This window comes from Notamacropus eugenii, chromosome 2 (genome assembly GCF_028372415.1).
Source record: "Notamacropus eugenii isolate mMacEug1 chromosome 2, mMacEug1.pri_v2, whole genome shotgun sequence".
In the NCBI taxonomy this organism is placed as follows: Eukaryota; Metazoa; Chordata; class Mammalia; order Diprotodontia; family Macropodidae; genus Notamacropus; species Notamacropus eugenii.
In genome coordinates, this window is record NC_092873.1 from 24,056,191 (window position 1) to 24,083,926 (window position 27,736).

Here is a 27,736-nt window from a genome sequence, read left to right on the forward strand (position 1 = left end):
AAGTCAGACTGTTAGTGAAAATGTTTTGAGGAAAACTTAAATGTTATATTACTAATATAAGAAAAAAGAAAAATAACATTTCACAAATGAATTTGGAGTGATTGCCAAAAAAAAAAAAAAAACGAAAAGGAAAGAGAGGGAAAGTAACTTAAGTTTCCCCATTTCTCAATTTCTTCATCTAGAAAATCAATGTTTTGGAAATGATGTCCTCTTAGGTCACTTTCAGCTCTAAATCTATGTGCCTGTGATGCACTGGGGAAAGAATTCCTTAGGTTAACCCTAGTTCCTTTTCTAAGCTAGGATTTCAGACAAAGCTGGAGCTCAGGAAAAATTACTGGTGACTTACTCAAGCCCACTATACGGAAAAGTTGGATGGTAAAATATTCTCTGCAAACGGAGAACTTTAGCCTGAGTGGTCATGAAGGTTAGGGATGGACAGGTCACAAGGCATCAGAGGATGAGAAGGAGATGAACAGAGTCACTAGAGATGGTTAGATAAGTACCCTGAGGGAACATCATTTAACAGTCGCTGGATTCTGATTGGCCAGTGACTGCGCAGGAAATCATAGGACTGTCCACACTTCTGATAAGGCTTGTTCTGTCTCCAAGTCTCATCAGAGTGACCTGACAGCAAGTCCATAGTCAGAGGAGAAAAGACTATCCCCAGATCAATCAACCTAGGGAAGTGAAATTTGGTGAGTGACTCTTGACCCTAAGCCTTTATTACTTGCCTTTTGGAATATGGTATTTAGTGGTCTCCACTCATCTTAGCAGAAAGTACAAATCATATTTGATCCTGACTGTGGGTCTTTGGTCTCTGAATGCTTTCTGACTATTTGGAGCACATAATTCTACTGAGGCAGGAAGGGCTCTTTCCTCCTGGCTCCTCTCTTCTATGGAAGCCTGAATTTAAACGACTCACAAATACATTAAATACATTAGCATCCTGTCACATTATAGTCTATGTCAGGTGACCTGGGGAGTGGGGAGGGTAGAACGAATCCCAACTATGTGGAATTTCAGAAGGACCAACCAGAAAAAGTTTCATTTGACTTCTAATACTTGATAGTGTTCCTGTAACTCCTAAATTTTCTCTCATCCAGGAAAAACAACCACAATTTCTTCCAATAATCCTGATATATCAAGATCCAAGACCCCTCAGCATTCTCATCATCCTCCTGTGTGGCAATGACAAAGCTTAAGAAATCATTTCCCATATCCTGGATGCCTAGCATTGGAGAGACAGGGCAACTCTTCATTGCTAATGTCCCTTTGTTAAAGAGCAATTGTGTTTCTTTTTTTCGCCAAGGAGTCAAAAATCTCCTATGTAACATTAGAAAAATGACTGAAAATCTCTGGATCTCCATTTATTCAACTATAAAATGAAAATGTTGTCTAGAGATTCTCTAAATCTCTAATTCTCTAAATCAGAAAGAAAACCCTTCTCACATCAGATCTTGGTTAAAGAGAGAATAATATATATGTTTAGAAAAGAATAAGAGTATATATACATATAAATACACATATGTGAGTATCATGCTCAATTGTAGCCTTCTTGGGGGAGAAAAGAGAAATGGGGAAAAAGTACAACATAAAACGTGAAAAGTAGAGAACCAAAGAAAACCTACATGGAAGCAAAGAAAAGATGAACAGTTCTGAACACAATGTAATATTTATTATATAGTCTTTCTTGGAAAGGAGATGTATTGGTTTATATCTTGAATGCTCTCATGTTCTGTCATGCACTTTAAAATAATTTGTTCTTTTCTTATTTTATATTGAGGTTTTAGTACTTAAGTTTAACAGAAATCAATAAAAGAAAGATATTTCTCTGGTTATATAAGATCGCTTTCTATCAGAAGTATAGAATCCGCTATTCCTAAACTTCATTTCATCATTTACAAAATGGACACAAATAGAGCATATAACAAGACACAACATTAATCAGGCCTGAACTTCTCCTAAGTTTTTCTCTAGGAGATTTTGAAGTCAAGTTCTTACCGATCTCCTCTAAGTATAGAACTTATGACCATCTTGTGGCTAGAGTCCTTCTGTCAGCCTAAGATAATTCTTCTGTTTCCTAATTATGTTAGTGCTTTTAGAGTCATCAGTAAATATGCAATTTAGCAAGAATACAAATTGCACTAATCTAATTTGCTGATTGGATTCACGCATTTAAAGTACACTTTGTATTTGGAACAAATTCTTACTCGATAGAAGAGCTGGTCAAAGGTCCATTCCTCTAGGCTTTTTTACCAAAGTATAACCACGGCAAGAAAAACTGAGACTGATGAAGGACCTAGCAATATCAACAGTTGATTTACTCTAAGTTGATTTGGAGAGGTTACACAAGAAAATTCCTTAACTTTCAAAGTAATCAAAAGTTCCATACTTTAGCCAAAACAATCCCTAAACCTTTTTTATTCTCAAACCAGACTTTACACAGTTTAACAGCGCTTTCTTTAGTCATCCCCTGGCAAGAAGTCTGCCCTTGGCCTAGTGGGGATCCTGCAAGATGCATTTCTCCTCTTATGTCTGACTCCATCTCTCCTGGGCACATCCCTGACCAGGAGTGGCACTCGTAGAGGGAACTTCCCCTTCAAGAATTGGACTAGATTCCTGAGAAACCCACCTTCCAGCTTATACTGTCTGAGAATTTCCCCAACTCAGGGCACTAAGAATGAGACCCCTTTGGTTATGAATCAAGGGAGATAATCTACCTAACTGAATTCCACCTATATGGGTGTCCTTCCTACAGCTAATACTGTAATATTCAGGGATTTGTTTTGCAATATTCTCCAATACTTCCCATTCTTAATTTCTGAGCTTTAACATCTAGGGTCCTAAGTCAACTAGGGCCTAAGGGGCTCTTATAGGTGAATATTCAGCAAAATTTATGCCTACTTTTCTTTAAAATTTCTGAACATTTCGCTCTGTCAAAAAATACCTGGCTTAATCTTAAGCAAATGGAAATGAAAATAACCTTTGCCTTTCCTCATCTCTGTAAAACTAAAATGAGCCTTCTTCTCAGGTCAAAAGAGGGTGGGATTGCTCTCAGGATGGTCACAGCCTTCACAATTCACCACTGAGGTGGGGAATCTCTCCCCTGTGACTATTGGGTCTGACCTGAAGTATTGCTTCCTCAAATGGTACCAGAACACTCAGTGGGGAATCATTCCCCCAAGCCCTACCTATCCAGGGACTAGGCATAGCATCTTCTAGATGGATTCTTCACCCTGCTATGAGACACTGCACGTTCCCCTTCAACCAATTTAAGAGATTTTTCTACTGATGAAGAAAATGATTTAATTACATCTTGTTAAATGAATTTAAAATCAAAAAATTCTATTTTAATCCTGCCAACCAGTTTTTTAATTAGCTAGATGGCTAGGTGGCTAAAAAGAGAACTTGGCAATTTGACAATTGAATCTCCAATCTTAGCAAAATGAAAGTAAGAAAAACAGAGGAAAAAACAGTAATCTCTGTAGAAAAAGTTAAAAATTATGGCTATACAAGTTTTTAAGATGAAATTTAAGTACTCCAAAACTCATATATTTAGACAGATAAGTCACAAATTCAAATAGTCCCTTTTAACCCAATAAAGGGGCCTTCTTAAAGAAAACAAATTTAGGGTAAATGAAACTAGATTCACTAGTATTGAAAAAACTTAACTCAGGCTCAAAGAATGTGGGTGCAGACAGGGAGAGGAGTTCAACATCCCAGGGCCAGTGTCCATGACAGAGTTATCAGGAAAAATTCAACTCAGTGAACACCTCCTTACTGGATCTCTTACGGGGGCCAGCCCAAAGAGGTTGAGGTTCACATACCACATTCCCATCACAATCCCCTGTTAATGTGGGGATTAAAACTGTCCAACCTACAATGAGAGAATGAGGCAGAGCTCTGAGCCAATGGCACTTTATTAAAGTGTCCATGGTCCCCTCTAATGCAGTGGACCTCAGATCTTCTTCCTGATATTAGATGCCCCCTTTTTTCAGGACCTCGTATTTATAGAATTTGATACCCAAATATGCAAAAGAGGTAGGATAAAATACAAAATCTCATTGGTTGATGTATGAGACATAATCGAAAATGAACAAAAATGATGTGTCAGTAGGGTCACAGTTTGGATGAAGCAAGGACTATCTCCACTGACCAGGTGGTCACAAGATGGTCACTTGCTGTTAGACAACACAGAGGAGTCTGGAGGTACAAAAATAAATTCGAGGGCTTTCCAGGTAATTGAGTCACTGGGCTTAGACACCAAGACAAGGAAAAACAAGGGTGTAGAGCCTCTAGTGAACTTTCTATGATTAAGCAACTGAATTTTCAATCTGCAGCTCACAGCTCTGGGCCCTAATATGCAGAGCATATAATCACTAATACCATGGAATCACTCCAAATTCATTAATATTGATTGGAATTGAGGAGGGGACCAACATAATTATTTCTTGCACTCAAATGACTGGGCAACAGGCACCCTGTCTCTGTGTCACTAGAGATTCCTGCCTAAAGATGATGTTGTAAAAGAAGGAAAGGAAAGGAAAGGACAAGACCTGAGACCCTAAAGGGAGTAAGAGGAACAATGTCAGTTTATGCTATTGGTGATGACTGACTGAGTATCATTATCTCTGCTTGCCTGCAGAAGAAATTGTTAAAGAGAGAAATACATACGTAGGCTAGTGCACATATTCAGTAATATGTATATCTACACGTGTGCAGCATGTATAGAAATGATATTACTATAGTAATATGTGCATATATGTACATAAACATACTTTCACATGAATATGCATGTATATATTTGTATTACGAATATTTTCTGTATACTAAAGATGCCCATGGCTCCTCCTCTTAATAATAATTTCTTCATGATTGAAGGAAATTTATTTAGAGGTTAGTGAAGTTAAAAATAATTTCCCTCCTTCCAAGTTCACAAACATTCAAAAACTATTCATGAACCTTTGGATAAGAGTGCCTGGCATGAACTGAAATATATATATTATGTAAGTGGATGTCAATATGAATATTATATCATATGCATATGTGTGTATTACTATATGTATATTGTGTGTGGGTTTGAATGAATAAATGTATTGTGTGTACATGTGTGTATGTGTGTCTTCATAAGTGTTAATTTTTTCACTATTAGAACTTTGAAATGCAGGGCTCTTGCAAATCTAAGCCTCATACTAATTCTCATCTGAAGTCTAGGGAAATCTGAGGCACTTGGTTCTCCATGGACAGCTGAGCCAACAGAAGAATACCCAACTTCACTTTCAGAAAAGTTCTGTGAGAGATAGAAAGGGAGGAGATGAACCAGGTGGTGTACAGGGGATATTTCTTCCATAAATTGTAGGAACCATGACTCAAGGATATTGGGAAAGACCAGTGGATTGAGCCTGATGGGCCACACCAATCCAACATTAATTTCATTGATTTCCTAGTATACAAACATGTGTTTAAAGAGATTCAAACCATTATTAGAGAAACAACATTTTGAAAGCTCCATCTAGATTTGAAGGTTTAGGGAGCACATGTCCTGAAGCCAATTTTTAGGAAATCCACACTCTTGGTGCTGAAAGCAAATATAAATTATTTTTCCTAGACATGTAATTTAGAGAAGAAGGACGGTAACATAGGGTAACATAGTTTTTTTTAAGGGCCTATTATGTACCAGGCACAGTCTTAAAACCCTTTACAAATATTGTCTCATTTGATTCTCTGAAGATCCCTGTGAGGTTGGTTCTATTATTGGCCTCGTTTTACACTTGAGCAACATAAGGGAGACAGAAGTTGAGTGACTTGTCTAGGGTCACACATCTAATGTAACTAATGAAAAGTCCCAGAAACACAATTTCTGGGTAATTGATGATGATAATGTCCCATCACTCCATCCCCAAGGGTCTGGCCAAAATGTTCCTGAGGACAGGCATAGCACCAACTGTAGGATCAGGCACAGGAACCATTTGGAACCTGGAAAGGAAAAAGAGAACTTCTCCATCTAGGGTCTTTCCTTATAATTCTTTGTCTTCCTTGAATCTACTCAAGTTTTCTCTGTGAGTTTAATCCTTTCTTTATACATTTATATTGATCCCCTCAAGGTGTGCAGCTAGAAAACTGGTCAGTTCGGGAAACAGGAGGCTGCAGATATTTCTGCTGCTGTGTTCTGATGTTTTCTTCTTCCCTTGGAGGCAGGAGCAGCCTCCAACTTTCAAACACTTTTTTCATATACCCCAGCAGGGAAGGAGAATTTTCTTTGGAGTGCTTCAGAAGACCCTACAGCTAGAGGGTGTGAAAGTTCTTGCTCCTCTTCTTCCAGGTCCAGGCTCTGGTTCTCTTTTATTTTCTCCTAAGTTAGTCATGTTCTAAGCTGGTCACTTACCTAGCTTGGAATGAGGTGGGCAACTGGTGCTGCATCCGCCTCCCCTCTGCTCACTCTCAGTACAATATCACCAACGTCAGAGCAGGGACAGTTTCACTGTCCTAGGCACCAACCCTAAGAGTGAAAATTATTCTGGGTCCAGAATGTTCAAAGAATCAGTATTGATAGGTGTTTGTTGCCATTTGGCACAGAAAGTTAATAAAAAGATTCTTGAATTTCCTTCCCTCCTTTCCAGAGGTGAGTGACGATGGATATGGAATAGTGTGCAGAATACTGTGAGATTCAATTCATATGATGGTCAGTTGTGCTTAAAAATGTTTTCTCTTCTTTCCTTATTTTTGATTAAAAAACTAACTGTGTAGGAGACAGTATATACAACAATAAAATTATGTAAACGGAAAGGTTATTGATAGAAGGTTTAAAATATAAATAAATATAAGAATGAATTTAGGAATTAATAAAAGAAGAAATGAAGAAATAAATGATTTTGTTAGCATTAAAGGAATAAATAAAAGTATGTTGCATTGAACTGAGTGGTTCATTCTACCCTTAGGCCTGTCCACAGAAGTGGTAAAAGGAAGCCAAACCCCACATATAAAGAAAGAACAGGAGAGAGAGGAAAAAGAAAGAAGAGTTGGACTGTGTTCAGAGAAGAAAGCAGAGATGGGTGTACCCCCAATCTTCTCCAGAAGACTCCTTTCTGTACTTCACTGTCACATCACGACAGGAGAAAGGGGGAAAGGGGAAAATAGAGCAAACTTTTTTAAAGTGCCTGCTATGTACCAGGCACAGTCTTAGAACAGTTTGCAAATATTACCTCATTTGATCCTCCGAAGACCCCTGTGAGGTTTGTGCTGTTATTGGCTACACTTGAGCAAGATAAGGGAGACAGAAGTTAAGTGACTTGTCTAGGGTCACACATCTAATGTGACTAATGAAAAGTCCAAGAAACATAATTTCTGGGTAATTGATAAAGAATTTATTAACTGTGGCTGGCAAATAAGAGACTGAAGTCAGTGGCTCCCTGAAAGTCAAAGATGCCACTTGAAGAGCATCAAATGCTGAAAAAGTCTTCGAAAATGGGGGTATGCCTGAGGGTAGAAATGAACTCTGATTGGTTAATTATCAGTGAGCGATTGGACAAGGAGGTGGGCTGAAAGCCAGTCTATGAACAATGAATGAACAACAGTGGGATAAGAATAATTGATAGATGCTGCTGCTCTTTGTCCTTCATTATCAAAAAGGATCATGACATCTGGGAGATGCTGCCATGACATGCTACTGAATTGAATTTAAGAGAAGGGGGGATGTGCGAGGTCACCAACCTCATATTCTCCTCCAGAACCATCTAGGTCCAGTGGCCAGATATGGATCAGAACAACTGGAGATGGCCCAGAATTCAGTGGGGGATCTTGGCCATTTTAAACTTTGGCAGGTCTAAGTTTGACTCAGGCAATAGCCATTGGTAGATAAAGGTTTAATAAGAAATAAGACAAAGAATGGCTGCTTTGAAAAAAAAATAGATCTGGGATAGGAAAACCTTCAGTGTTCCCAGGTGAAAACAGAAACAATTGTTATTTACTTTGCTTCTGAGCCAATCAGGGGCCAAACAATGACCAAGATGGGCTTCACCTGGAACCTATTGTTGGCCAATCAATGAGAGCCAGAGTGATTCGAGGGTAAGGCTGGGTTTTAAGAGAAAAAAGAAACAAGAGAAAAAGAGATACATAAGATTATTTTTGTAAGACCTTCTAGTTGGGTAGGGTCCCACCCATGATGGAAAAGCATATACCTGGAGAATTTGGGCAATCCCATCCAACAACAATGTGCTTCAGAGACTGACTGAATCATCTATAGGGGATGGGTTTCTAAATGAGGAAAGAGAAGGAGAAATTATTAATCGTAACTGAATATTGGTTATTACTAGGAGTGAAATAATTGTTTCCCTCACTAGTATTTGATAGTAGATTTTAACTCATTTCGACCTGTAAACCGATACCTCTGGGCACTGTGACACCATCTAGTTGCCCCCAGGGAGAGGGAGTGGGAAAGAAGAGCCTCTAACATTTGAAGGTAGAGATGGGAGGAAATCTCAGGTAAAATTTCTGATGCCCTTCTGTGCCTTTATGTCTCCAGCATGTCTGAGAGGAGCTGGGCTTCGTGGCGCTGGGGCCAACCACCATGACTGTGTCCCCTTCATCTGGGAAGCAGGAATATGTTCCTGACAAGACACAGGAAAGAAGGGCAAATGAAAGTTCAGTGCTTGTGGAACTTGGACATTTTTATTTAGATGACTGGATGCAGATCCTCACTATGTTTTGCTCCACTTGGATTGGTGGGGAACAGCACAGTCCTGTGGCTCCTAGACTTCCGCATCCAAACGAACCCGTTCTCCATCTACATCCTCAACCTGGCTGGGGCCGACGCCCTTTTCCTTTGCTGCTCCTTTCTGACCACTGTAGCTGAATTTGTTACCTATTTGCATAATTCTTTCATGTATAACGCAGTGAGGCACCTCAAACACATGGCCTACACCGTGGGCCTGAGCCTCCTGGCTGCGATCAGCATCGAGCGCTGTCTCTCTGTGCTCTTCCCCATCTGGTACTGATGTCACCGCCCCAAGCGCACGTCTGCTGCTGTGTGCACTCTCCTCTGGGCTCTGACGAGCCTGCTTGAGGTAGCATATATTGTCAGTTGTTTTTATAAGTATGCTCACCATTTCTGTCTCGACTTGTCCATCATTGAGCTCGTGTGGTTCATCCTCCTCACTTCTGTGCTGTGTGTTTCCAGCCTGACTCTGCTCATGAGGGTCCAGTGCAGCTCCCAGAGCTGTCAGCCCCCCAGGCTCTACCTTCTGGTCCTGCTCACTGTCCTCGTGTTCCTGCTCTGTGGCTTGCCCCTGCAGATAGGATATTACATACATCCCTTGGATATACTTTTCATGCCTTATTGGTTCTGTCAACCACTAGCCTGTGTGAACAGCAGTGTGAACCCTTTCATTCACTTCTTTCTGGGGAGCCAAAGGCATAAAAGGAGGGAGCCCCTCAGGATGATGCTCCAGAGGGCCCTGGGGGATGAGCAGGAGGTGGAAGGAGAGACAAAGGATACCCCACACATCAACGCCCCGTAGACCTCCTTCTGAGGCTAAGAACAAGATGACTCAAGAGCCCTTGAAATGAGGCCCTGCCCCAGGCCCAGCTACAGCCTCTTCCCACTTCCCTAACGGGACACCAGGATTTCCCTTCCATCCCTAATGTTGGTGCCCAGGGTTTGAACACTAAGTGATGAGTGATGATGTATTAGGTACCTGCTCTATGTTAGGCAGTTGGGCAGTGCAGGGGATAGATCTGCAGGGCCTGGAATGGGAACTGTGGTCAGATCTGGCCTGACACACTTACCATATGTATGACCCTGGGCAAGTCTTAACCATTTGCCTCCATTTCCTTATCTGCACAATCAGCCAGCAAAAGAAATAGCCAACTACTCCAAGATCTTTCTCAAGAAAACCCCATATGGGGGTAACAAAGAATCACATGACTGAACAATAAGACTGTATCAGACACTGTATGAAATGCGTTACAGATGTCTAATTTACCCTTCTCAATACACCTGGGAGGTAGGTGCTCACATGACCCCCATTGTACACCTGAGGAAACTGAGGTAGGCAGAGGTTTAGTGACTAGACCAGAGTCCCAAAGCAAGTAACTGTCTGAGACTGGATTTGAACTCAGACCTTCCTGACTTCTGGCCCAATGCTCTGTGCTGTTTGGAGTGCCCTAGCTTTCTGGAGGCTACTTTACCTACCAAGTCAGGTCCAGGGACTCATGTGTCACCAGCCCAGAGGAAGGCTGCTCCACCAAATGGCCACTGTCTCTGTCCTGAAGAGTAGAGGAAGAGGAAAGATGTCTTCTAACACCCCATGTCTCCCCATTCTCTCCTTATGAATCTCTAAGTGAAGGCATAGAGGCAGGGATCAGACACCTTCTCCTCCTTTCTCAGGCTTGATATACAAGGTCCCCTCAGTCTTCGTTCCCGATATTCCCCCAAAAAGTGGAGATTCGAGCTCAGCCAGGTTCCTTCCATTCATTGCTTGTGCTCCTTTCTCTTCCCCCTCCCACACATCAGTCAAATACTTCTCTCCCTCAAAGGTCAAGACTGAGGCTCAGTTACCTCTCTTGTTTCCAGTCTGTGTCTCCATCTCTCTGAGATTCTGTGTTTCCATATTTCTGTGACTCTCTCTATTTCAATCTCCCTTTGCTTTTGCATGACCCAATACCTGATGAAGGCAGATATTGTAAGTGTGTTATATGACAGGACTTACCTTAATGAGACCAAAGCAAGGGAAGGGGACATATCATCTCACACACATATATGTCACACATACCACACATGTCACATAACATGCACACTCAGCACACATACACCACAAACACACATGCACATACATACCCACGAAAACACTTATGAATTGAACACCAATGTCCTATGGAACATCCCAACTGTGAGAGATCATTCTGTCTCTACTTGTCTCCTCCAATGACAAAGACCTTACTCTTTCCTCAGGAATTTCAGGTCCCATATTTTACCTGATCCAGGCACAAACTGGTGTAATCATGTGGGGTTTTTTTTAACTTTTATTATTTATATAATCAATTATATTAATAGTTTTCCTTCTCTTAAACTGTTCCTGCAATCCTGGCATGAATCCCGCTGAGTCATAATGTATAATTTTTGCAATATATTCCTGTAATCTTTTAGTTAGTATTTTATTTAGGATTTTGCCTCCATATTCATTAATGAAATTGGTGTATTATTTTTTCCTCTGTTTGTACACTTCCCGGTTTGGGTATCAATATTGTAGTCATTTCATAAGAAGAGTTTGTTAGGATCCCTTCTCTGCCTGCTGTTCCAAATAATTGTTTTAATATTGGAAATAGTTCATTTTTAAATGTTTCATAAGATTCCCTTGTAAATTCATGTAATCTGGGTGCTTTTTTTCTTAGGAAGCTTATTAGTGCCCTGTTCCATTTCTCTTTCTAAGATAGATCTGTTTAGATTTTCTAATTCCTCTTCTTCTAATCAAGGCAATTTGTATTTTGGTGAATATGCTACCATTTCATTTATATTGTTGTATTTATTGGCATATAACTGGGAAAAATTACTCCTTAATTTCATCTTCATAAGCAGTAGATTCACACATTTCATTTTAATTACTAGTAATTTAACTTTTCTCTCTTTTAAATCAAATTAATAATCTAATTATTTTTTCTTCAAATCAGTTAAATTTTTTATTAATTCAATCTCTTTTTACAGTTAATTTTATTAATGTTATCTCTAATTTTTAGGAATTGCAATTTAGTGTTTACTTGGGGATATCCACTTTATTCTTTTTTCTAATTTTTTTAAGTGCATACCCAATTCACTAGTCTGTTCTTTCTCTCTCGTACTGATGTAAGTATTCAGAGATACAAATTTTCCTCTGATTTTCACTTTTGATATATCCCATAGGTTTGGGTATGTGGTCTCATTATAGGCATCTTCTGTAATGAAATTATTGATTGTTCCTATGAATTATCCTTTAACTCATTCATTATTTAAGGTTCTGTTGTTTAATTTCCAATAAGTTTTTAATCTATGTTTCTGTAATTCCTTATTAAAGTAATTTTATTACATTGTGATCTGAAAAGAACACTTTCAACATTTCTACTTTTCTGCTTTTAACTATAAATATTTATTTCCTAATATTTGGTCAATCTTTCAGGAAAATGAAGGTGTATTTCTCTCTATTCCCCTTCAATTCACTCCACATCTAGTTTATCTAGAATTGTATTCATTCATTGACTTTTTATGTATGTTTAGTTAGATTTGTCAAGTTCTGAAAGGGGAAGATTAAAGTCCTCTACTATTATAGTACTATTATCTATCTCTATCTGTAATTCATTTAACTCTTCTTATAACACCTTAGATGATTTTGTATTTGATGTCTATAAGTTCAGTATTGTTATTGCTTCATTGCTAATAGTATCTTTTATCAAAATATAGTTACCCAGTTATCTCTTTTAATTAAAGTAATTTCAGCCTTAACTTTGCCTGAGATTGCATTTGCTACCCCAGTCTTTTTTGCATCATGTTAAGTACAATAAATTCTATGTCAAACAACCCTTCATTTTACCTCTATGTATTTCCCATTTTTAAGTATGTTTCTTTTAAACAACCTATTGGTGGATCCCGGTTTTCAATTCTTTTTACCAACTATTTTCTATTTTAACTTACCCAGTAAAGTTGAGTGTACTCAGGGGGCAGAGCCAAGATGATAGAGTAGAAAGACAGACCTGGAGAAACTTCCCCCCATAGCTCATAAAATACTTGTAAAAAATAACTCCAAAGAAATTCTAGAGCAGCAGAAGCTACAAAAAAACAGATTGAAAGAGATTTCCAGCCGAAGACAGCCCAGAAGGCCGAGAGGAAAGGTCTATCACACCAGACATGGAGTGGAGTGCAACACAGTATGGGCCTAGGAGTGGCAGGTACAAGACCAGAAGAGGCTTCATGGTGCCAACAGCAGCAGCACTTCCCAGATTATTCCACCTACAAATGCTAAAGACAGCTTCAAAGGTCAGTGAGAAAGCTATTTCACTTGGGTAAGAAGGGAAAGTAGTCTGGACCCTCCAGCAGTAGCCACTACAGTGGCAAGGTCCATTCTTGGAGCTCTCCACTTAAGGGAAATTGAGTGGCTGATCTGTATCTCAGCCATGAGTGACTCTCCTGAGGTGCAGAAGAGTGCTGTGGGTGGAGCTGGGGGTGGCTCTGGAGAGGGAACCCTGCTGGCAAATCCTGGGCAGAATAGAGTGTTTCTGATTGCTCCCTGACCACAGAGCAGGCCAGAAGAGAAGTAAACTCCTCTCCCTTGGTTGTCCCACCTTGGAGGAACTGAGAACTGAGAACTTACAGGTCCCCAGAGCATATCTTCCTCTTGACAAAGGACTCAAAAGTCAAGTAACTGACTGGGAAAATGCTCAAAAAGGGGGAAAAAATAAGATTCTAGAAGACTACATTTTTGGTGAACAAGTCTTTTCTTCGATCCTTTTGGATGAGGAAGAACAATGCATATCATCAGAAGAAGACCTAAAAGTCAAAGCTTCTCCATCCAAAACGTCCAAAATAAATACATAATGGTCTCAGGCCATGGAAGAGCTCCAAAAGGATTTTGAAAATCAAGTAAGAGAGGTGGAGGAAAAGTTAGGAAGAGAAAGGAGAGGGATGCAAGAAAATCGTGAAAAGTGAGTCAACAGCTTGCTAAAGGAGACCCAAAAAATTGCTGAAGAAAATAACACCTTTAAAAATACGGTACCTCAATTTGCAAAAGACGTCCAAAAAGGAGGTTCAAAAGTTTACTGAAGAAAGGAGCTCTTTAAAAATTAGAATGCAGCAGATGGAAGCTAATGACTTTATGAGAAACGAAGAAATTACAAAACAAAACCAAAGGAATGAAAAAATAGAAGATAATGTGGAAAGTATCACTGGAAAAACAACTGACGTGGAAAATAGATTTAGGAAAGACAATTTAAAAATTATGAGACTACCTGAAAGTCATGATCAAAAAAAGAGGTTAGACATCATCTTTCATGAAATTACTAAGGAAAACTGCTCTGATATTTTAGAACCAGAGGGCAAAATAAATATTGAAAGAATCCAGCGATCACCTCCTAATATAGATCCAAAAAGAGAAACTTCTAGGAATATTGTAGCCAACTTCCAGAGTTCCCAGGTCAAGGAGAAAATACTGCAAGCAGCTAAAACGAAACAATTCCAATGTTATGGAAATACAATCACGGTACCACAATATCAAGTAACTTCTACATTCAGGGATAGAAGGACATGGAATATGATATTCCAGAAGTCAAAGGAACTAGGATTAAAACCAAGAATCACCTACCCAGCAAAACCGAGCATAATACTTCAGGGGGAAAAACAATTTTTCAATTAAATAGAGGACTTTCAAGCACTCTTAATCAAAAGACCAGAAGTGAATAGAAAATTTGACTTTCAAACACAAGAATCAAGAGAAGCAGGAAAAGATAAACAGGAAAGAGAAATCATAAGGGACTTTCTAAAGTCGAACTGCTTACATTCCCACATGGAAAGATACTATTTGTAACTCTTGAAATCTTTCTCAATATTTGGGTTGTTGGAATGATAATACACTCACATGCACACACACATATGTGTATATGTATATATACGTATATATCTATGTGTGTGTGAGTATATATATACTGAGGCTTCAGGTTATATATATACACAGAGAGCACAGGGTGAGTTCAGTAAGAAGGGATGATATCTAAAAAATTAAAATCAACGGGTGAGAGAGGAATATATTGGGAGCAGGAAGGGAGAAATGGAATGAGGCAAATTAGCTCTCATAAAAGAGAGAAGAAATAACTTTTTCAATGGAGGAGTGCAGGGAACAGGTGAGAGTGAAAAAGTGGAGTTTGCTCTCATCACATTTTTCTTGAAGAGGGAATAATACGCTCACTAAAAAAAAGTGGAGTACAAGGTCAGCCAGGAAGTGTCTGAGGCTAGATTTGAAATCAGGTCTTCCTGAGTCGAGGTCCAGCACTCTACCCACAGTAGCACCTAGCTGCCACACCAGCAGAGTCACCTGACCAGCTGAGTGTCAACATCTCTGACTTCGTTCTCTCATGCATGGAAAAACAATGTTAAAATACATCTTTGTCCTCCAAAAATAGCTATTAAAAGTCACTTGTGAGTGGGAAGGTAAGAAGAAAGTCTCACCCAATATAGTAAATTGATACAACTAAGAGGAGAGAAAACTCTAAAGTGAATTATGGCTTCAGAGTCCAGCGTTTCTGAGGCAACAAGGGGAGGCAGGAAACCAAGAAGAAGTCAAGCATTAGGAAGAAACGCAGCATATGCTGTCAGGCCTGGACTAGGAATGACCAGACAGAAATCTCAGGGCCATCTTGGACTCTTCATTCTCACTTACTCTGCATTTTCAAACTATTTCCAAGCCTTGTTGTTTCCTATCTCCATCGTATCACTAATTTATATTCCATCTCTCCCCTCAAAGAGGGATAATCAGAAGTCAGGCCCCCAGCACCCACATGTGATTTTCTACAAGACAAATCTGCACACATCACTCTCTAATTTCAGTAAACTCCACTGGATCCCTCTCCTAACCAGGATCCAATAGGAATTCCCCCCTTTGGAATTATGCCAGAACATGCTTTCTCAGTCACCCCTCCTCTTTCCACTCACAGTAGCACAGCCAGAATTGCTTCCGTTGGTTGTCGTCATGTCCAGAACTTCTGTCACATCTGTGCATTTGTGATGACCCTAAGCCTGGAATGCACTCCTTCCTCAGCTCCATCCCTCAGAACGCCTCATGCCTTCCTCCAGTTCCTACTGCCTTCTACCCCATTATTGCTCTTGCCTAGTCTCAACATAAGAAAATACCATTAAGTGGCAACCCAAAAGATAGGCCTCTGATGTGTACTATGTGCTCTATATTGAATGAGAAATCTGACCCTCAATTGATGAGAGAATGGTGACCAAGATGTTCCAAACCTACCCTAAGCGATTGACTTGAAGTAATAGGACTCCCTGCCTTGTCTGGCCGTCTGAGCCTACTCTAGCAGTAAAGGCACTAAGAATTATTAAGTTATTAATTATTAGTTATGAAGTTTGTCTTCTCTTGGCACATTGATAATAAGGGGCTCTGGGTCTTCATAAAATTTTTCTTTGACCTCATCAGGTTCATAATAGTAGGAGCATAGGCACTGATGATGTCAGCGTGACATTTTCTTGCAAGCGACAATCACATCGTCATGAGCCTGTCATTCACTCCTTTTGGCAGGCATACAAGCTTGTTGACTAGATTAATTTTGATTGCAAAACCTACACCAGCCTCACAGCACTCCCCTTCGCTGTGGCCACTCCAGAAAAACCTGTATCCATCTCCGACTTCAGTAAGTTGGCCTTCATTTCCAACTTTGTTCCACTAAGGTCTGCTATTGGATTCAATTAACCTTCTGAGTACTCTTGCAACAAGACCTGTTCATCTTTCAGGCCTACTGAATTTTGATTTTATCTCTAAATGTGTGCAAATTCCATGTGCCAATGGTGAGTGGAATCATCTTTGCAGACGTTTTTGTACATTTTTTGTGTTTAGACCACAGGGTAGGTTGCCCACCTGCCCTGGTAATCAGGCCAGGGTTCTGTAAGCAGAGAATTTTAGGGAGCCTCTTCTAGCCCCTTCCTCACACCAGCAGGTGAGCAGTACAATTCTTAAAATGTTGCTCAGACACCCAGGGAGCTGCTGAATGCCACTGCTGCTTCCACTGAAAAGAAAACCCTATGGCCTGGGCCACCTGTGTGCAGGTTTGTGACTCCAGCTCCCGGTGTATCTGCACCCGCTCCTTCATCGCTCAGTTGTCACCACAGGACTTTGAGACAGGTTAAATGGCAAAATATATGTATAAGTGTGTGTGTGTGTGTGTGTGTGTGTGTGTGTGTGTGTAAGTGTGTGTGTGTGTGTATATATATATATAAATACATTAACGTGTCTGTCTTCATACGTGTATATACTTTTTTCCTTATTACAACCTTAAAATCCAGGGTTCTTGTCTTCCAAGTCTCACTCCAATACCCACCCCTTCTCTATGGAAATCTGAAGCCCTGTATCATCATGGACAGCTTGTATCATCATGGACAGCTAAGCCAACAAGAGAAAATTCAATTTAACTTTCAGAAAAGTTCTGTGAGAGCTGGAAACTGAGCTAATGAAGCAGGTGACATACAAAAGATATTTATTCCCTAGTTTATTGGGACCACAACTGAAAACTATGCAAGGATAACGGAGACATCGATAGAGTGGTGATGATGGGCCACACCAATCCAGCAGTAATTCCCCTAATGCCCTTGTATACAGTTTGGTGTTTAGATAAAATGAAAGTCTTTACCAGAGAAACAGCACTTATAAGCTTTCTCTAGACTTGAAGGCTTTAAGGAATTCATCTGTTGGAGCCACTCCTTGGGAATTCCCCACCCTTGGTGCCTGAAAGCAAATAGAAAATCACTTTTCCTAGGCCTGCTTGATTGGGAGAAGAGGGAGGGGAATATAAGGGTAGGAGAGGAGCTGTCCTCAATCCTGCCCCTGTTCCACCCCTCATGCCCCAGGGTCTGGCCCGGAGATTCCCGAAAAGGACAGTTACAGGACTATAGGACCAGGCATAGAAGTCACCAGCTACTTGAAGAAGAAAAAGGGAAGTTCTCCATCTGGGGCCTTTCTTCGTCAATATTTGTCATCTTTGGATCAACTGAAGATTTCTCTGTGAGTTTAATCTTGTCTTTATACAGTTATATTGATCCCTTCAAAGTGCACAGCTGGAAAAGTGGTTACTCTGGGAAATGGGAGGTGGGCAACAAAGAAATTCCTGTTGCTGTGTTCTGAGGTTTTCTTCTTCCCTTGGAAGCAGGAGCAGCCCCCAACTTTAAGACACTTTTTTTCATATGGCCCCAGAAGGAAGGGAGAGTTTTGTTTGAAGTGCTTCAGAAGACCCTCCAGCCCCAAAATGTGAAAGTTCCTGTTCCTAATCCTCTAGGTGCAGGCTCCAGGTCAGGGTAGGTAGACCAGACAATGTGCTGATTTTCTCCTCTTTTCAGTCTGGATGAACAGACCCACCCTTTCTCAGACATTTGGCCCTAAAGCACATGATTTCTCAATAAATAGAAGATGAAGCTCCAGCAATCGAGGAACCTGAGACCTTCAGTTAGTCAGGTGCTGGCCAATTACCTGGTTGGGCAGGAGATGAGGACCTGCTGCTGCTGCTGCTTCATCCTCCTCCCCTTTGCCCTCTCAGTACAATAGTAGCCACTTCAGGGAAGTTAAATTGTTTTTGTATTCCCAGCACCAAGCCCAGTGCTGAAAATGATTCTAGGCCCAGGATCTCAAAAGAGTAAGTACTGAGCAAGAGTTTACTGCAGTTTGGCACAGAAAACCAATGAACAGATAATTGCACTCCCTTCCCTCCTTTTCACCAGTGAGGGACTAAGGATATGAAACACTGTGTAATACATTGTTGGACTTACTTCATATGATGGCTAGTTGTTCCGAAATATTTTTCTCTTTTTTTATCTTTTTATTTTAAAAAATTGATTTTGTGTAGGGGACAGTAGATAGAATGATAAAATTATGTAAAAGGAAAAATTATTGGTAGAAATTTTAAAATATAAATAAATAAATGGATGAATGAATTTATGATGTTAAAAATAATAAATTTATAGATAAGTGTATGCATACATACATTGAATGAATAAACAAATGTCTGTTGCATTGAATTAAGTGATTCAACCCACCTGTCCACATAGGTTGTGGAAAGAAGCCAGATCCCCATGTACTAAAGAAAGAGCAGAAGAGAGGAAAATGAAGGGTGAATTGGAGTGTGGTCAAAGAAAAAAGGAGAAATGAATGTACCCCAATCTTCTCCAGAAGGCTCATATCTATAGTTCACTGTCACATCATGAGAAGAAAAAGGGGTAAAAAGAAATGAGTTTTCAAAAGGACTACTGTGTGTCAGGCACAGTCTTAAACACTACATATATTGTCTCATTTGATCCTCTGGAGAACCCTGTGAACTTGGTGCCATTATTGACCTCATTTTCCAGTTGAGGAACCTGAGGGAGACAGATGTTACGTGATTTTCCAGGGTCACACAGCTAAAATGACTAATGAAAACTTTGAGAAACATAATTTCTGGATAAATAATAATCAGTTTATTTACTACGGCCAGCAAGTAAGAGATTGAAGTAGTTGTCCCCCTGAAGAGCTTTGAATGTTTCAAAAGTCTTTGGGAAAGGAGGTGCGGCAGAGGGTAGAAATGAGTTCTAATTGGTTAACAATCAGTGAGGGGGTGGACACAGAGATGGACAGAAAGACTTAGGCTCCCACTGCTGAGGGCAAGATGAGGTCCAGTTGCCTCCTGGTATCTGGACAAAGGCATTCATCTCTCCCCAGTCAATATACAATGAAGAGTGATGGGGTTAGAATAACACGTATGTTAGATTCTGTTTGTAAGGTCTTCTAGTGTGGCATCCCATCCGTGATCAAAAAGCAGGTACTGGAGGATTTCAACATCCTCGTCATCGCCAATGTCCTTCAGAGACTGAACAGCTGACAAAGCAATGGTTTCTTAATGAGGATATAGGAAGGATTAGTCTTAATCCTAATTAAGTAATTGGTTAGTAATATAAGAGAAATAACTATATCTCTCATTACTAAGTGTCTGAGACTAGATTTTAACCCACTTCTTTCTCTAGGCCGAGCACTCTGGTCACTGTGGCCCCACCTAGCTGTACCCTAGAGAGAGGGAGTGGGGAAGAGGAGGCTCTAACTCTTGTAGGTAAAGATGACAGCAAATCTCTAGAAAAGTCCCTGATGCCCTTCCTTGTCTTTGTGTACCCAGGTCCTCTGAGAGGGGATTCATCGGGCTGGCATCAACAACCATGGCTGTGTCCCCCACACCTGGACAGCTGGAATATACCCATGACAATGCAACAGAGAGAAGTGTAAATATGAGTTTTGTTCTTCAGGAACCAGAAAGATTTGACTCGTATTTCTGGATGGGGATCCTCACTCTGCTCATTGTCATACTTGGGCTGGTGGGGAATAGCATCGTCCTGTGGCTCCTGGGCTTTCGCATCCAGAGGAACCCCTTCTCCGTGTACATCCTCAACCTAGCCGGGGCCGACGCCCTATTCCTGTGTTCCTCCTTTCTGAACTACATGAATTACGTTTTTGAATTTAGTTCTTCGAGGTTAATACATGTAGCAGAGTCATTCCTCCTATACGTGTTCTTCATTACAAGCATGAACCTCCTGGCTGCCATCAGCATCGAGCGCTGCCTCTCCGTGCTCTTCCCCATTTGGTACCTATGTCACCGCCCCAAGCACACGTCTGCCACCCTGTGCACTGTCCTCTGGGCTCTGGTCATCCTGTTCGGTGCACTATATTGCAAACTCTGTTGGGGCAAGTTTTCTGACCCTATCTGTAGAAATACCATCAACATCTTACTGTTCGTGTGGTCCATCGTCCTCACCTGCATGTTGTGTGTGTCCAATCTGACTCTACTTCTGAGGGTCCAGTGCAGCCCCCAGCACCAGCAGCCCCCCAGGCTCTACCTCCTGGTCCTGCTCACGGTCCTCGTGTTCCTGCTCTGTCTCCTGCCCATCGGGATCAGTGATTTCATAGGATTTAAGACAAACATATACTACCTGCCATATTGGCTCCGCTCGATGCTGGCCTGTGTGAACAGCAGTGCAAACCCCATCATTTACTTCTTCCTGGGCAACCAAAGGTGTCGAAGGAGGGAGCCCCTCAGGGTGATCCTCCAGAGGGCCTTGGGGAATGAGGAGGTGAGAGGTGGGACGACGGGCACTCCTCACACCAACGCCCCAGAGACATCCTTCTGAGGGTAAGAACAAGATGCTCAGACTCCAGAGCATTTGACTTGAGTCCCTGCCCCAGACCCAGCTGCAGCCTCTTCCCACCTCCCTGGCAAGGAAACCAAGATTCCCCTTCCATCCCTTATGTTGGTGCCCAGGCTTTGAACTCTAAGTGATGAAGAAACATTTATAAGGTGCCTGCTCTATGTTAGTCAGGTGGGCAATGCAGGGGATCGAGCTGCACAGTCTGGAATGGGAACTGTGCTCAGGTCTGGCCTGAGACACTTAGCAACAGTCTGACCTTCCGCAAGTCACTTCACTTTGCCTAAGTTTCCTTATCTGTAAAATGAGCTAGCAAAAGAAATGTAAACCATTCCAGTGTCTTTGCCAAGAAAACCTCAGACGGGGGTAACAAAGAATCGTATGAGTGAACAGCAGGACTCTTGCAGGTACTGTACTAAATGCTTTACAAATATCTCATTTAACCCTCTCAATATACCTGATGTATATTGAGGTACATGCTCCTATGACCCCCGTTTTACACATGAGGAAACTGAGGCAGGCAGAGCTTCAGTGACTAAATCAGGGTCCCAAAGCAAGCAAGTATCTGAAACTGGATTTGAACTCAGATCTTCCTGATTTCTGGCCCAATGCTCTGTGCACTTTGGAGCCCCCTAGTTTTCTGGAGGCTACTTTACCTGCAGAGTTAGGTCCAGGGTTTCATGTGTCACCAGCCCAGAGGAAGGCTACTTCACCAAATGGACACTGTCCCTGTCCTGAGGAGTAGAGGAAGAGGAAAGATGACCTTTAAGGCCCCACGTCTCCCTGTCCTCTTCTTGTGAATCTCTGTCAATGAAGGCAGAGTCAGGGTTCAGACTCCTCAGGGTTCTGTGGGCCATGCTCCCCCACCTTGTCTTCTCTCACACTTGATCCACAGGGTCCCCTCAGGCCTCGTTCCCCCTCCTCTCCCTAACAAGGGAAAATTCCAGCTCAGCCAGGTCCCCTCCATTCCCTACTTGTGCTCCTTTCCCCTCACCCCCCCCCCCAATCCCATCATCGTTGTTCAGCTAAATACTTCTGTCTCTAAAGGTCAAGGCTGAGGCTCAGCTTCCCCTCTTGTTTCCAGTCTGTTTCTCCAGGGATCCATCTCTCTGAGTCTCTGTTTTCCTATGTTTCTGTGACTCTCTCTAATCTGATCTTTCTTTCACTCTGCATGACCCAGTTCCTGACGAGTATGGATATTGTAGTGGTGTTACAGGACAGGGTACACCCTCATGAAACCAAAGTTGGGGAAGGGGATACATATCACACATATACATATCACACACACACCATGTATATATATATATATATCACACAGCACACCTACTTATTGCCTATACATGCCACATAGCACATGCACACACACACACACACACACACACATGCATGGAGCAACAATCTCCTATGGAATATCCAGACTATGAGAGATCATTCAGCCTCCATATGATTCCTCCACTGGCAATGACCTTGCTCTCTCCTCAGTGGTTTCAGGTCCCGTATTTTTTCTGGTCCCCACACAGACTGGTGTAAATGTCTGATTGTTAAAAATTTTTACTACTTGTTTAATCGATTATGTTTATAATTTTCCTTCTTTTAAACTATCCCTGCATTGCTGCTATAAATCCCACTTGGTCATAATCTTTGTAGTATATTGTTTTAATCTTTTAGCTATAGCCTTATCTATATCTATAATTTTCTTCCTCTGTTTTCGTTCTTTATGGTTTATGTATCAGTATCATATTTCCTTCATAAAAGGACTTTCATAGGCCCCTTCCTTCACTATTATTCTAATTTTTTATATTAGAATTAGTTGATCTTCAAATTTTTGATACAATTCACTTGTGAATCCAACTAGCACTGAAACTTTTTTCTTAGGAATCTCATTTTTGGCCTGTTCAATTTTTTTTTCAAAAATAGGTCTTTTTAAATATTCTGTTTCCTCTTTGGCTAATCCAGGCAATTTATATTTTTTTTCAATAATCTTGAATTTCACTTAAAGTGTTAAATTTCTTGCCATGAAATCGTTCAAAATAACTCCTTATCTTCAATTTAATTTCACCTTCATTAGTAGTAGATTCACACTATTCATTTTTAATACCAGTGATTTGATTTTCTTCTCTCTTCTTAAATCAAATTAACCAATTCTATATCTCTATAATTTTTTTAAAATCAGCTCCTGGATTATTTATTAATTCAATGGATTTTTCTAATCAATTTTATTCATCTCATCTTTAGTTTTTAGGATTTCAAATTTAGTGTTTGATTGGGGATTTTTAGTTTGTTCTCTTTTTCTAGTTCTTTTCATTGCATACTTAATTGCATACCAGGGTCCCAAAGCAATCAACTGAGGATTTGAACTCAGATCTTCCTGACTCCAGGTCCAGTGCTCTGGGCTCTTTGGAACCCCATAGCTTGCAGGAGGCTACTTTACCTGAAGAGTGAGGTCCGGGGTCTGCTGTTTCTCTATTTCATTGATGTAAGTACTTAGACATAAATTTTCCTCTGATTCTTGGTTTTCCTGTATCCTATAGGTTCTGATATGTTGTCTCATTATTGACATTTTCTTCAATGAATTTTTAATTGTTTGTATGATTTATGCATTAACCCATTCATTCTTTAGCATTAGCTTGTTTAATCTCTAACTAGTTTTTAACCTATGTTTCTGTGGTCCCTTATTAAACATTATTTTATAGCATTGTAATCTGAAAAGAATGCTTTTAATATTTCTGTTTTCAAATATAAAACTTCATATCCTAACGTGTGGACACTCACTGTAACATTATCATAAACTACTAGGAGGGAAAACGTGTATTTCTTTCCATTTCCATTTACTTCTCTCCAGATTGCTATCATATTCAACTTTTCTAAAATTTTGTTAACTACTTTCTCATTTATTTTTGCTTAGATTTATCTAGTACTGAAAGGTGAAAATTACAGGTACCACTATTATAATACAACTTCTTCCTCTCAAATTTTCTTTAAAAAATGTAGATGCATTGTATTTGGTGCATATAAGTTCAGTATTGTTATTGCTTCATGGCTTTTGGTATCTTTTATCAAAATATAATTACCCTGTACTCTCTTTTAATTAGAGCTTTATTAACCTTGTTAACCTTGCATGAGATCATGATTGCTACCCCTGCTTTTTTTGCATCAGATGAAGCATATTAAATTCTATGCCAAACCTCCATTTTAATTCTGTGTATCTCCCATTTTTAAATGTATTACTTGTAAACAACATCTTGTTGAATTCTGATTTTCAATTCATTCCGTTGTTTTCCATTTTGACTTACCTGTCAAATTCAAGTATCAGCCTTAATTTTTAAATTAAACATTTAAAAACTTAATGAATTTAATGAACAAGGGTGTAGGGCCTCTAGTGAATTTTCTATGATTAAGCAACTGAACTTACAATCTGCAGCTCACAGCTCTGGGCCCTAATACGCAGAGCTTATAATCACTAACACCACGGAATCATACCAAATTCACTAATATTGATTGGAATTCAGGAGGGGACCAACATAATTATTTCTTACACTCAGAGGACTGGGCAACAGACTCCCTGTCTCTCTGTCACTAGAGATTCCTGCGTAAAAATGATGTTGTGAAAGAAGGAAAGGAAAGGACCAAACCTGAGACCCTAAAGAAAGTGACAGGACAAGTGTCAGTTTGTGCTGTTGGTGATGACTGACTGAGCATCATTATCTCTGCTTGCCTGCGGAAGAAATTGTTATAGAGAGAAGTACATATGTAGATGAGTGCACATATTCAGTAATATATATGTGTACACATATGTGCAGCATGTATACAAATGATATTATCACAGTTATATGTGCATATATGTACATAAACATACTTTCACATGTATATGCATATATATATCTTTGTATTATGAATATTTTCTGTATACTAAAGATACCCACGGCTCCTCCTCTTAATAATAATTTCTTTATAATTGAAGGAAATTTATTTACAGGTTAGTGAAGATAAAAATAATTTCCTTCCCTTCAAGTTCACAGAACATTCAAAAACTATTCATGAACCTTTGGATAAGAGTACATGGCATGAACTTAAATATATATATATATTCATATATATATATGTATATTATGTAAGTGGATGTCAATATAAATATTATATGATTTGCTTATGTGTGTATTGCTATATGTACACATATGTACATTGTGTGAGTTTGAATGAATAAATGCATTGTGTGTACATGTGTGTATGTGTGTCTTCACAAGTGTATATTTTTTTTCACTATTAGAACCTTGAAATGCAGGACTCCAACAAATCTAAGCCTCATCCAACACTTATCTGAAGTCTGGGGAAATCTTAGGGCCTTGGTTGCCCATGAACAGCTGAACCAACAGAAGAATATCCAACTTCACTTTCAGAAAAGTTCTGTGAGAGCTAGAAAGGGAGGAGATGAACCAGGTGGCATAAAAGGGGATATTTCTTCCATAAATTGTAGGAACCATTACTCAAGGACAATGGGAAAGACCAGTGGACTGGGCATAATGCACCACACCAATCCAACAGTAATGTCATTGATTTCCTAGTATACAGACCATTATCAGAGAAACAACATTTTGGGAGCCTCATCTGAACTTGAAGATTTAGGGAGTTCATCTCTTGAAACTAGTTTTTGGGAAATCCACAGTCTTGGTGCTGAAAACAAATAGAAATGATTTTTCCTAGACTTATGTAATTTAGAGAAGAGGGAGGGTAACACAGGGTAACATAGCTTTTTTTAAGGGCCTACTACGTGCCAGGTACAGTCTTAAAACCCTTTACAAATATTGTCTCATTTGATCCTCTGAAGATCCCTGTGAGGTTGGTGTTATTATTGGCCTCATTTTACACTTGAGCAACATAAGGGAGACAGAAGTTAAGTGACTTGTCTAGGGTCACACATCTAATGTAACTAATGAAAAGTCCAAGAAACATAATTTCTGGGTAATTGATGATGATAATGTCCCATCACTCCATCCCCAAGGGTCTGGCCAAAATGTTCCTGAGGACAGGCATAGCACCAACTGTAGGATCAGGCACAGGAACCATTTGGAACCTGGAGAGGAAAAAGAGAACTTCTCCATCTAGGGTCTTTCCTTATAATTCTTTGTCTTCCTTGAATCTACTCAAGTTTTCTCTGTGAGTTTAATCCTTTCTTTATACATTTATATTGATCCCCTCAAGGTGTGCAGCTAGAAAACTGGTCAGTTCGGGAAACAGGAGGCTGCAGATATTTCTTTTTTTTTTTTAACTTAATGTTTTTTTTATTTTTTAATGTTTAACAATCACTGCCATACAATTGAGATTTTATCCCCCCCACACCTACCCCCCACTACGCCCCTCCCTCCCCACGACTGCATACAATTCTGTATAGGTTCTACATATACTTTCCTATTGAGTATATTTTCACTATACTCATGCTATGTAGTCAGACTAAAATGAAAGAAATCATATAACAAGTCAAAACATGATACACAAAAACATACACATACACAAACATGATCTGCTACATTTTGCGAATGACTTCCATATTTCTTTCTCTGAGTGTGGAAGGCATTTTGCCTTGAGAACCACCATTGGGATTTTTTTTTAAGAAGTTCTTGCGTTATTACAAAATTCCACGTCTACCAGAAAAAACTCTTGCACACTGTGGTCGTTGCTGTGCACAGAGTTCTCCTGGTTCTGCTCCTTTCACTCAGCATCAGGTCATATAAGTCCTTCCAGGCCTCTCTGAAGTCTTCTTGTTCATCATTTCTTATGGCACAATAGTACTCCATTACATTCATATACCATAATTTATTCAGCCATTCCCCAATTGATGGACATCCCCTTGACTTCCAGTTTTTGGCAACTACGAAGAGTGCTACTATAAATATTTTTGTACATGTGGGACCCTCTCCCATTTTTATGATCTCTTGGGGATACAGTACTAGTAGCGATATTGCTGGGTCAAAGGGTATGCACATTTTTGTAGCCATTTGGGCATAGTTCCAAATTGCTCTCCAGAATGGTTGGATGCGCTCGCAGCTCCACCAACAATGAATTAGTGTTCCAACTCTCCCACATCCTTTCCAGCATTTATCATTTTCTTGTTCTGTCATGTTTGCCAATCTTATAGGTATGATGTGGTACCTCAGAGCTGTTTTGATTTGCATCTCTCTAATCAATAGTGATTTAGAGCATTTTTTCATATGATTATAGATATCTTTAATTTCTTCCGAAAATTGCCTGTTCATATCCTTTGACCATTTATCAATTGGGGAATGACTTGTATGATTATACATTTGAGTCAGTTCTCTATATATTCTAGAAATGAGGCCTTTATCCCCAAGCTTAGCTGTAAAAATTCTTTCCCAATTTACTACATCCCTCCGGATTTTGGTTGCTTTGGGTTTGGTTGTGCAAAAACTTCTCAGTTTAATGTAATCAAAGTTATCCATTTTGCATTTCATAATGCTTTCTGTCTCTTCTTTAGTAAAAAATTCTTCCCTTCTCCATAAATCTGATAAATACACTATTCCTTGCTTCTCCAGTTTATTCATGGTATCAATCTTTATACCTAAATCATGTACCCATTTGGACTTTATTCTTGTGTACAGTGTCAGGTATGGGTCTATGCCTAATTTCTGCCACACTGTTATCCAGTTTTCCCAGCAATTTTTGTCAAACAGTGAGTTGCTGCAGATATTTCTGCTGCTGTGTTGTGATGTTTTCTTCTTCCCTTGGAGGCAGGAGCAGCCTCCAACTTTCACACACTTTTTTCATATACCCCAGCAGGGAAGGAGAATTTTCTTTGGAGTCCTTCAGAACACCCTACAGCTGGAGGGTATG

The 27,736-nt window shown here is 39.9% G+C and overlaps 1 protein-coding gene and 1 pseudogene across 1 annotated transcript; both read left to right on the forward strand.

Moving 5' to 3' along the window:
• Window positions 1-8,566: 8,566 nt before the first annotated feature.
• Window positions 8,567-9,515, forward strand: LOC140522534 (mas-related G-protein coupled receptor member A6-like; annotated as a pseudogene).
• Window positions 9,516-19,909: 10,394 nt separating this feature from the next.
• LOC140522535 (mas-related G-protein coupled receptor member A6-like) lies at window positions 19,910-20,875 on the forward strand. The gene has a single exon (XM_072637944.1). The coding sequence runs from the start codon at window positions 19,910-19,912 to the stop codon at window positions 20,873-20,875; it is 966 nt and encodes a 321-aa protein (XP_072494045.1).
• Window positions 20,876-27,736: the final 6,861 nt, after the last annotated feature.